General features: G+C 41.7%; 1 protein-coding gene across 2 annotated transcripts in view; it reads left to right on the forward strand.

Moving 5' to 3' along the window:
• TRAF3IP1 (TRAF3 interacting protein 1) overlaps nt 1-12,042 on the forward strand; it is a 53,808-nt gene that overhangs the window by 12,605 nt on the left and 29,161 nt on the right. For both annotated transcript variants that reach the window (XM_040440748.1, XM_040440750.1), the window contains exons 3-5: nt 5,340-5,501; nt 8,438-8,581; nt 10,696-11,253. In XM_040440748.1, the coding sequence (XP_040296682.1) occupies nt 5,340-5,501; nt 8,438-8,581; nt 10,696-11,253 (864 nt within the window). The remainder of the gene's footprint in view (nt 1-5,339; nt 5,502-8,437; nt 8,582-10,695; nt 11,254-12,042) is intronic.

The following is a 12,042-nucleotide window of genomic DNA, read 5'->3' on the forward strand; positions in this document are numbered from 1 at the left end:
TTAGAATTACATTTTTTTGTTACATTGCCTCAAAAAAGACTAATATAGAGCAACCAAAAATCAAATTTACCCCAAAAATAGTCCCAAAACAACAACCACCTTATCCCGTAGTTTCCTAGATGGGGTCACTTTTATGGAGTTTCTACTCTAGGGGTGCATCAGGGGGCTTGAAAGGGTACATGGTGTCAATAAACCAGTCCAGCAAAATCTGCCTTCCAAAAATGACGTTCCCCTTCTTCTATGTCCTGCCGTTTAGCCAAATAGTAGTTTACGACCACATATGGGGTGTTTTTGCAAACTACAGAATCAGGGCAACCCATTTTGAGTGTTGTTTGGCAGTTAACCCTTGTTTTACTCCTGGAAAAAATTGATTATATTGGAAAATTTTCCAAAAAATAGAAATTTCAAAATTGTTTCTCCATCTGCCATTAACTCTTGTGGAACACCTAAAGGGTTAACAAAGTTTGTAAACCCAGTTTTGAATACCTTGAGGGGTGTACTTTCTTAGATGGAGTCACTTTTTTGAAATTTCTATTCTAGGGGTGCAACAGGGGGCTTCAAATGGGACATGGTATAAACAAAACCAGTCCTGCCAAATCTGCCTTCCAAAACCCATATGGTGTTCCCCTCCTTCTATGTGCTACCGTTCGGCCAAACAGTAGTTTACGACCACATATGGGGTGTTTTTGCAAACTACAGAATCAGGGCAACCCATTTTGAGTGTTGTTTGGCAGTTAACCCTTGTTTTACTCCTGGAAAAAATTGATTATATTGGAAAATTTTCCAAAAAATAGAAATTTCAAAATTGTTTCTCCATCTGCCATTAACTCTTGTGGAACACCTAAAGGGTTAACAAAGTTTGTAAACCCAGTTTTGAATACCTTGAGGGGTGTACTTTCTTAGATGGAGTCACTTTTTTGAAATTTCTATTCTAGGGGTGCAACAGGGGGCTTCAAATGGGACATGGTATAAACAAAACCAGTCCTGCCAAATCTGCCTTCCAAAACCCATATGGTGTTCCCCTCCTTCTATGTGCTACCGTTCGGCCAAACAGTAGTTTACGACCACATATGGGGTGTTTTTGCAAACTACAGAATCAGGGCAACCCATTTTGAGTGTTGTTTGGCAGTTAACCCTTGTTTTACTCCTGGAAAAAATTGATTATATTGGAAAATTTTCCAAAAAATAGAAATTTCAAAATTGTTTCTCCATCTGCCATTAACTCTTGTGGAACACCTAAAGGGTTAACAAAGTTTGTAAACCCAGTTTTGAATACCTTGAGGGGTGTACTTTCTTAGATGGAGTCACTTTTTTGAAATTTCTATTCTAGGGGTGCAACAGGGGGCTTCAAATGGGACATGGTATAAACAAAACCAGTCCTGCCAAATCTGCCTTCCAAAACCCATATGGTGTTCCCCTCCTTCTATGTGCTACCGTTCGGCCAAACAGTAGTTTACGACCACATATGGGGTGTTTTTGCAAACTACAGAATCAGGGCAACCCATTTTGAGTGTTGTTTGGCAGTTAACCCTTGTTTTACTCCTGGAAAAAATTGATTATATTGGAAAATTTTCCAAAAAATAGAAATTTCAAAATTGTTTCTCCATCTGCCATTAACTCTTGTGGAACACCTAAAGGGTTAACAAAGTTTGTAAACCCAGTTTTGAATACCTTGAGGGGTGTACTTTCTTAGATGGAGTCACTTTTTTGAAATTTCTATTCTAGGGGTGCAACAGGGGGCTTCAAATGGGACATGGTATAAACAAAACCAGTCCTGCCAAATCTGCCTTCCAAAACCCATATGGTGTTCCCCTCCTTCTATGTGCTACCGTTCGGCCAAACAGTAGTTTACGACCACATATGGGGTGTTTTTGCAAACTACAGAATCAGGGCAACCCATTTTGAGTGTTGTTTGGCAGTTAACCCTTGTTTTACTCCTGGAAAAAATTGATTATATTGGAAAATTTTCCAAAAAATAGAAATTTCAAAATTGTTTCTCCATCTGCCATTAACTCTTGTGGAACACCTAAAGGGTTAACAAAGTTTGTAAACCCAGTTTTGAATACCTTGAGGGGTGTACTTTCTTAGATGGAGTCACTTTTTTGAAATTTCTATTCTAGGGGTGCAACAGGGGGCTTCAAATGGGACATGGTATAAACAAAACCAGTCCTGCCAAATCTGCCTTCCAAAACCCATATGGTGTTCCCCTCCTTCTATGTGCTACCGTTCGGCCAAACAGTAGTTTACGACCACATATGGGGTGTTTTTGCAAACTACAGAATCAGGGCAACCCATTTTGAGTGTTGTTTGGCAGTTAACCCTTGTTTTACTCCTGGAAAAAATTGATTATATTGGAAAATTTTCCAAAAAATATAAATTTCAAAATTGTTTCTCCATCTGCCATTAACTCTTGTGGAACACCTAAAGGGTTAACAAAGTTTGAAAAAACAGTTTTGAATACCTTGAGGGGTGTAGTTTCTAGAATGGGGTCATTTTTGGGAGGTTTCTATTATCTAAGCCTCACAATATGACTTCAAACCTGAACTGGTCCATAAAAAGTGGGATTTTGAAGATTTCTGAAAATTTCAAAATTTGCTTCTAAACTTCTAAGCCTTGTAACATCCCCAAAAAATAAAATATCATTCCCAAAACAATTCAAGCATGAAGTAGACATATGGGGAATGTAAAGTCATCACAATTTTTGGGGGTATTACTATGTATTACAGAGGTAGAGAAACTGAAAATTTGAAATTTGCTAATTTTTCAAAATTTACGGTAAAAATTGTATTTTTTTATGCAAAAAAATTAACTTTTTTGACCCAATTTTAGCAGTGTCATGAAGTACAATATGTGACGAAAAAACAATCTCAGAACGGCCTGGGTAAGTCAAAGCGTTTTAAAGTTATGAGCACTTAAAGTGACACTGGTCAGATTTGCAAAAAATGGCCTGGTCCTTAAGGTGAAAATGAGCCTGGTCCTTAAGGTGAAAATGAGCCCGGTCCTTAAGGGGTTAATGAGGGTGACTAATTGAGTAGAAGTGTCTAACCACTCTGTGGGAGCCAGAACTCTTAATGGTTGGTAGGGGTTCAAATACTTATTTCACTCAATGAAATGCAAATCAGTTGCTATCTTTTATTTAAAGTTATTTTTTCGATTTTCCTTTTGATGTGCTATCTGCCACTGTTACAATAAACCTACCATTGAAATGATACTGTTCTGAGACTTTTCATTTCTTTGTCATTGGACAAACTTACAAAATCAGTGAGGGGTCAAATAATTATTTCCCCCACTGTATGTATATATATATATATATATATATATATATATATATATATATATATACTGTGTGTGTATGTATGTGTATATATTTTTATATATATATATATATATATATAATATATATACTGTGTGTGTATGTATGTGTGTGTGTGTATATATATATATATATATATATATATATATATACAACTGTGTTGCAATATGTCATCCTTTGTCCATCCCTGTCTGTTATTACTTAGTGATAATATTGAGGAGGGGGGGGATACAATGTTGTCTGTGCAGTATATGATGATGTATAATCTTGGCTCAGGTGCGGGGCAGGCTGCCCGGATTTAAGCTGTAGTAATCCGCAGGCCTGTTAGACTAAGGTCATCGCAGTGACTGTCAGCACCTTCCTTGGGACCCTGTCCAGCTGCTGTCCTCCATGCAATGAATGAAATCCGCATCAAAATCCACAATGAATTAGATCTACAGGTGAAACTCGAAAAAAATTTAATATCGTGCAAAGTTCATTTATTTCAGTAATGCAACTTAAAAGGTGAAACTAACATATGAGATAGACTCATTACAGGCAAAGCGAGATGTTTCAAGTCTTTAGTTGTTATAATTTAAATGATTATGGCTTACAGCTTATGAAACCCCAAAGTCACAATTTTGAGGTACCCTTTGTTCAGGGGGTATGGATTAATTAGCTGACTGGAGTGTGACACTTTGAGCCTAGAATATTGAACCTTTTCACAAAAGTCTAATTTTAAGCTGCATTAATGCAATTCCTTTTCATTTGCTTTACTGAAATAAATGGACTTTTGTACGATGTTCTAATTTTTCGAGTTTCACCTGTACATGTGAAATGAGCGGATCTTCTTCCAGAACAATTACTTGATGTGGGCCATCACCCTCGAAGGGGTTGTGCTGTGGCGTAACATTGATGACTACTGAATGCAGTTAAAGGGGTTGTTCTTTGTATGTTTCTAACTAGGCAAATGTAAGGACTTTACAATTCACTTACTTTATCTCCAGTTGCTAGTTTCTCAGATTTCACTGAGGGTCACATGACCTGTGATGTCAACCTCTCTCCCTGCTCTGATGATGTTTTGTGCACAAGCCTGAGAGAGCAGATCTGTGTCTGTACACCAGACGTCACTGTGCTGGCCACGCCCCCCTGCACTGCAGGCTGCTGCTTATTGCTCTCTCCCTGGATTCTTAAGGAAAAACATTAACCCCTTCACCTGCACAGATGCAGGGCTGAAGCCTTTACTGAGTAGCTGCAGGCAGTGAGGAGACAAATGCTGGGCACAGGAGCTCACAGACTAGAGGAGTTCTGCACAAAAACAGGTAGGGGGAAGATACTGTGTGTATCAGCAGTGTCATTGTACAGCTGGGACTTATAGTCCTACACATATAGCATGCTGCAGAGTCTCCCAGCAGGCAGACATGTCACTCAGGGCAGCACTTGTATCCACAGAGATTGTTGTTATTGCAGGTAAACAAAGAGCCAGAAGAGAACCACGGAAATGAGGAAATATAATATTTTTTTTACCTAAAACTTGCTTAGTTATATATTTACAGTGAGATATATATATATATATATATATATATCTCAAAAATTTTTTCATAACTCGGACAACCCCTTTAATATTAATGAGGACACGAGCAAACAGCTGATTGGCGGGGGAGTCAGTAGCCGGACCCCTCTCATCTGATTTTGATGATCTATCCGTTGGATTAGGTTATCCATTTTTTATACCACTACACAACCTTTAATATGTCAGATATTGACTTACCTATTCCTACCTATAGGTGACAGTAGAGAGTCTGTGTTCTTCCCTCTGGAGGAGAGCTGTTTTGCTCCAGTGAGCAGTAGTTGTTGCAGTCCTCCCTGTTACAGCTGGTTTTCATCCTCTGGATTTCGTATTACATATTTGATTGTCTCTAAGGTTTCCTGGTCAGCACTGGAGCCCGTAGTGAAGAATCCTTTCTAATGAGCCCGGTCACTTCCAGAGTCTGTGTAATTGACATGCATCACCTCAAGTCATTTTTGCCTTGTTCTTGAATCACAGGATAAAGATGCCAAAATCAGCTTCTTACAGAAGGCCATAGATGTGGTCATTCTGGTCACCGGGGAGCCTCTTACTGTCAAGCCAGCTCGTGTTGTGGCGGGACATGAACCGGAGAAGACCAATGAATTCCTACAAGCCATAGGAAAATGCTGTTTGAATAAAGTAAGTGTCTGGCAAATCCATAGGATAACAAACCAACTTTATTCTGTTACTCGACTTAAAATTGGGGGAAACTACACTTAAGATATACTATAGACACACAATACCATACTTCGGAGCTATCACGGTGCTGTTTACTGATCTAGCTGAGTACCTATGTGTATACACAGGTACATTAGCTCCTATATATTCAACTGGGAGCGGCCTATAGTGCACACAGTAGGTCTGACTGTGGTAGAAGATGTTCTAAGTTTGCTGTCTAAGGTGAAGACAAATAAGTCACAGGGGCCTGATGAGATACACCCAAAATTATTAAAAGAGCTTAGTGGTGAGCTGGCAAAACCGCTAACAGATTTATTTAACCAATCATTAGTAACAGGAGTCGTCCCGGAAGATTAGAAATTGGCAAATGTCGTGCCCATTCACAAGAAAGGTAGTAGGGAGGAATCGAGCAACTATAGACCAGTGAGTCTGACATCAATAGTAGGCAAATTAATGGAAACCCTATTAAAGGATAAGATTGTGGAACATCTAAAATCCCATGGATTGCAAGATGAAAAACAACATGGGTTTACTTCAGGGAGATCATGTCAAACAAATCTTATAGATTTTTTTTGACTGGGTGACTAAAATAATAGACGGTGGAGGTGCAGTAGACATCGCATATCTAGATTTTAGTAATGCTTTTGACACTGTCCCACATAGAAGACTTATCAATAAACTGCAGTCATTGAGCATGGACTCCCATATTGTTGAGTGGATTAGGCAGTGGCTGAGTGACAGACAACAGAGGGTGGTAGTCAATGGAGAACATTCAAAACAAGGTCATGTTACCAGTGGGGTTCCACAGGGATCTGTACTGGGACCAATTTTGTTTAATATCTTCATAAGTGATATTGCAAAAGGCCTCGATGGTAAGGTTTGTCTTTTTGCTGATGACACAAAGATATGTAACAAGGTTGATGTTCCTGGAGGGAAACGCCAAATGGAAAAGAATTTAGGAAAACTAGAAGAATGGTCAGAACTCTGGCAACTGAAATTTAATGTGGATAAGTGCAAGATAATGCACCTGGGGCGTAAAAACCCAAGGGCAGAATATAGAATATTTCACACAGTCCTGACCTCAGTATCTGAGGAAAGGGATTTAGGAGTAATTATTTCAGAAGACTTAAAGGTGGGAAGACAATGTAATAGAGCAGCACGAAATGCCAGCAGAATGCTTGGATGTATAGGGAGAGGTATAAGCAGTAGAAAGAGTGAAGTGCTTATGCCGCTGTACAGAACACTGGTGAGACCTCACTTGGAGTATTGTGCGCAGTACTGGAGGCCATATCTCCAGAAGGATATAGATACTCTAGAGAGAGTTCAGAGAAGAGCTACTAAACTAGTACATGGATTGCAGGATAAAACTTACCAGGAAAGGTTAAAGGACCTTAACATGTATAGCTTGGAAGAAAGACGAGACAGAGGGGATATGATAGAAACTTTTAAATACATAAAGGGAATCAACTCGGTAAAGGAGGAGAGCATATTTAAAAGAAGAAAAACTACCACAAGAGGACACAGTTTTAAATTAGAGGGGCAAAGGTTTAAAAGTAATATCAGGAAGTATTACTTTACTGAGAGAGTAGTGGATGCATGGAATAGCCTTCCTGCAGAAGTGGTAGCTGCAAATACAGTGAAGGAGTTTAAGCATGCATGGGATAGGCATAAGGCCATCCTTCATATAAGATAGGGCCAGGGGCTATCCATAGTATTCAGTATATTGGGCAGACTAGATGGGCCAAATGGTTCTTATCTGCCGACACATTCTATGTTTACCTATGATATTTAAGTCTGTAGCTCCTGTATAATATCTAAAGTGCGGAGGCCGGGTTCAGGTCTAGGATGTGATTGATAACTGATGGTAAACACTGCTCTTCAGCGTAATACCTAAGCAGACTCCCTATCCTCCAACACCCCCACTGCAATGCTGAACCCCCTCACTGTTGGTCCACGTTAAAATAGAACTGACGCCGCCTAATACGTATTCAATTCGTCTGCTCACATTGTCTATGGATCAACGCTGGCTCGACACGTTTCTGGTGAAACCACCTCATCAGGAGCCTAAATGTTATTGATGCCAGATTGGCGTGATTGTAACAGACAGACAGACATGAAGCGAGCACGCTATACAGATCTATGTTATTGAATAGCTCAGTGGGTATACTACATTTTTAATTACATGCAATTACAAAAGTATTCAGATCCAGGTGCTGGTTTGGAAAATGTATACTTTTCATTTCACATCCCCTTTAACATTGGGCAAGATTACTGATCTAGTCATCTGAGAGAAGGCTCTGATGTGCTGTGAGCAGAAACAAACTTTTTAGAAATAATTAGTTTGAAAGATCTCCTAGAAAATTGAACATGCTAGGTCAGTGATGTCGAACCTTTTAGAGACCGAGTGCCCAAACTGCAACCTAAAACCCTCTTATTTATTGCAAAGTGCCGACACGGCAATTTAACCAGAATACTACAGTCCTATAGTATATATTCCATGTACTTTATCACTTATCTATAACAGCCTGTGCCGTTCATAGTACGCCCTGCGCTGATGAATGCCAGGAGAAGTCTAAGGCATATTGGTACACTGTAGACTTTTTCCAGGGGTGGGTGCCCACAGAGAGGGCTCGGTGTGCCGCCTCTGGCACCCGTGCCAAAGGTTCGCCACCACTGTGCTAGGTCCTTCAGAAAACTAGAGAGATTCTTTTCAACCACACTTTGCTCTGGCTTATACTTGAAGGTCCTCTCTAATACTAATATTCATAAAAGATTTAATACAATACTTGTAGCAATAATAATCTGCATTCTTCAGTTTTATTTAAGACCAACAGATTAATTTCCAAAGTAATTCTTGTAGTCACACTAATTTTTTTTAATTTTTTTTTCTAAACCAGCTTTCCAGCGATGATGCAGTGAAGAGGATATTGTCAGGAGACAAAGTGGACCTTAAAGGCAAGCCGCCATCAAGTTCCAAATCTCAGGACAAAGAGAACAGGGAAGCAAAGGATGAAGAGAGGAAAAGTCACAAGGAGAAAGAAGTAAGATGGCGTCACTGACGTAATTTTTTTGTGTGTGCAGATTAAGAACAATTAAAGAGATCTGTTCCGGTCAGGCTGTCTCTTTTCTACTCCCAAGGCCAAGTTCACATCAGCGATGGAGGCTCCGTTTGGGACCTTTGTCGCAGATTCCGTCAAATGACCGGACAAAAAAGTCCTGCGTTCAGTTTCGGTTCGGGATTCTGAACAGAAACTGAATGGACTCAATTGTAGTCAGTGGAATCTGTTCAGCTCAGTTTGGGTCAGTTATGTGCCGTATCTGGAGACCTGTAACGGAGCAGAACGACGGAAATATCTAGCGGTGATGGGAACTCCTTTCAAGATGGTCACCACAAACGTGCCCAGCGTAAGAAAGTCTAAGACATGCACCCGTGCCAGTACCTTCATCACCTACATTAGCGGCGTTAGTCCATCCACGGTCATTCCTTCTGTCCCCGCAGCTTGGACATTTACCCACGCTGTGGCGGTTAGCAAGCGTTGCTGTGTGATCTCCACAGCTCACTGTGCCTTACTGGCATTGATGGGACTGTAGAGAATCATTGATTAATCAGAGTATAAGGACATCTGACACTTTATGGTGAAAAATTGTCACTGTGTTTATGAAAGTACCGGTATGTCCCCCGTGACACAGCAGCACATGCCTCTATAAAGCTCTGTTCACATTACAGATGTGCGTTTATTATATTGAAAAAGAATACGTCGGATGCTCTTGGATTATCAGATTATACTCCGCTATACTGAAGGGTATAGTCAAACACTCTATATCAGTTTGACTATGCTGGCAACTATGCTAAATATGTCCGATTGTAGGGCCCCAATAACCTGACGTATGCTAAAAGAGTATCCTTATGGCATATGTTTTAAAGACTACACAATTCAATACAGATGCATCCAGTAAAAAATGTTTACCGGGCACAATACTTTATACAGTGGTGAGTGATATATGCCACTGTATGATTATACCACAGTTTACATCGGAGCCTTCCGTTGGAGGTATACAGGAGCAGTGTAGGACTGGCGTTCCTAGTGTCCACCAGAGGAAATCATTCTGGGCGCCCAAACCGTATATTATTAAAGGGGTTGTCTGGGTTCAGAGCTGAACCCGGACATCCCTCCATTTTCACCGCAGCAGCCCCCCTGACTTGAGCATTGGAGCAGTTCATGCTCCGATGCTCTCCTTTGCCCTGCGCTAAATCGTGCAAGGCAAAGGCATTTTCAAGAGTTCTGGTGACGTACCGGAGCTCTCCATGGGGCTGCCAGGAAGCCTGGTGACATCACCGGCACTGATGGGCGGGCTTTAGTGCTGCCCTAGCCAGTAAAACGGCTAGGGCAGCGCTACAGCACGCCCATCTGAGCCGGTGGCGTCACCGAACACACTGCCGGGCGGAAGTTTCCGCCTGGCAGTGTGTTATTGAAAACAAAAGAGCCCGTGCCCTGCGCGATCTAGCGCAGGGCAAGGGAGCGCATCGATGCATGAGATGCTCCGATGCCAACATCAGGGGGGCTGCCTGGGTGAAAATAAGGGTATGTCTGGGTTCAGCTCTGAACCTGGACAACCCCTTTAATAAAGTCTAATAGGTTTTGATTCAAAGAAATAGACCCTAGTGGTACGTGATTGGCTTCAGAGGCAGCTCCAAAGGGCTTTACTTCTACTGGGCTTTTGGGCCCACTATATTATCAGAGCCCGGGCCCCCCAGAGGCACCTGTGGTCCTCTGGTGGGGCAGTCCGAAACGTACAGGAGATACTCCTGTTGTATATCTCCAAACTTGCCTAAACTGCACAACATACATACCGTATTTATTTTCCTTTTCAGTGGCATACAGTTGCATAGTTTGGCGGCACTCTTGAAAAGTGTAAACCAAATGCAGTGGCCAAAATCTATGGACCTTTTGGCGTACAAGGACAGCATTACTTTTGTATGATATTTGTCTTTTGATGCAGTGTACATGGAATAGCGTACTTGTATATCAGGTGGAGTTGTCCTGCCATGGCTTTTAAACAGACATTAATGTGCTTTTGCTTTCTTCAGAAAAAAATTACCATTTCATTTTGAGAAAATGTCTGTTGTTAAGTCTTTTTTTGTTCTACCTTTTAGGACAAAAGAGAAACTGAAATCAGAGAACGAAGTGGAAGCAGAGATAGGAAGGACAGACAACTCAAAGAGGACGAGAAAAAAGAGAGGGAAAGAAAAAAGGAAAGGGAGAGAAATGGGGAGACAGAGAGAGATGGCTTGCGAGAGGGAGAAAAAAATGAGAAAGAAAAGAACAGAGCGAGAGAGTCCCGGTCTGATAAGGATAAAGAAAGAAGTAAAGAAACATCTGAGCGAGAGAAAGGCAGGGAAAGACAAAGTGATGGGAGTCACGGAAAAGAGAAGGACAGAACGAGAGAGAAAGCAAGAGAGCGAGACAGGGAGCAGGAAAGAAACCCGGACAAAGAGAAGGACTCCGAACATCGCAGTCGCGACAGAGACAGTGACCGTGGGGAGCGTAGTAGGGACCGCGAGCAAGAAAAAGCACGAACCCGAGAAAGGGATAAAGAGCGCAAAAGGGAGAGAGACCCTGAGAGGGAAAGAAGGAAAGAACGTGGAAGGGATAATGATTACCAGACGGGAAGAGGGGAAAAACCGCAAGATGAAGAAAAGACGGAACGCAAGGTAACGCTGGGAGCTACCAATAGTAAATAATCTCTGCGTCTGTGAGATGGCACACGGGCATCAGAAGCACTGGAATAACTTGATAGTTTAGCCTGTTGCTTTATGGGCCCATCAGTACAGAAATGCATCCCTTTTTTTAAAAGCTTGTCCAGTGGGATTATACTTTTTCTACATCGAGCAGAGTGGGTTAAACGAGCATTATTCACCACGCCTGTTTTCCTACACGTACCTGTTCCCCTCTGGTCTCTATGCGCCTCGGGACTGACTGCGGTAGGTCACTGCTGAGGCCACTGATTGGCTAAGCAGGCAGCCCCAAGCAAACAATATTTACTTAAAGGGGTACTCCACAGGATAGGGGCTAACTATTACACAGGTGGTGGTCCTACCCCTGGGATCCCCACAGGTTATGAGAATGGGGGCCCTTTACCATGCAGGGCCCCCCAAAATGAATGGAGTAGCAGGTTGGACATATGCATACATCTCTATGGGACCTGCTGTAAATAACGGAGATCTGTACTCTAACTCCAGCAGGTCCCCTAGAGATAAATGGAGTGCCGGTGCACAAACTGCTGCTCTGTTCACTTTGGGGGACCATGCCAGAGTACAGGGCCCCTGTTTTCATAGGGGGCCCAGTGGATGGACACCTACTTATCTAAAAGTCCTCTGTCCTGTTTGGGATAACATGAAATTACCAGAAGACTCCTTTATAGCATACCTGTCACTTTGAAAATGCAGAGCAATCTGCAGGCAGCAGGTTATAGAGCAGGATAACATGACATTCTGATATAG

The sequence above is a fragment of the Bufo bufo genome, chromosome 7 (assembly GCF_905171765.1).
Source record: "Bufo bufo chromosome 7, aBufBuf1.1, whole genome shotgun sequence".
NCBI lineage: Eukaryota > Metazoa > Chordata > Amphibia > Anura > Bufonidae > Bufo > Bufo bufo.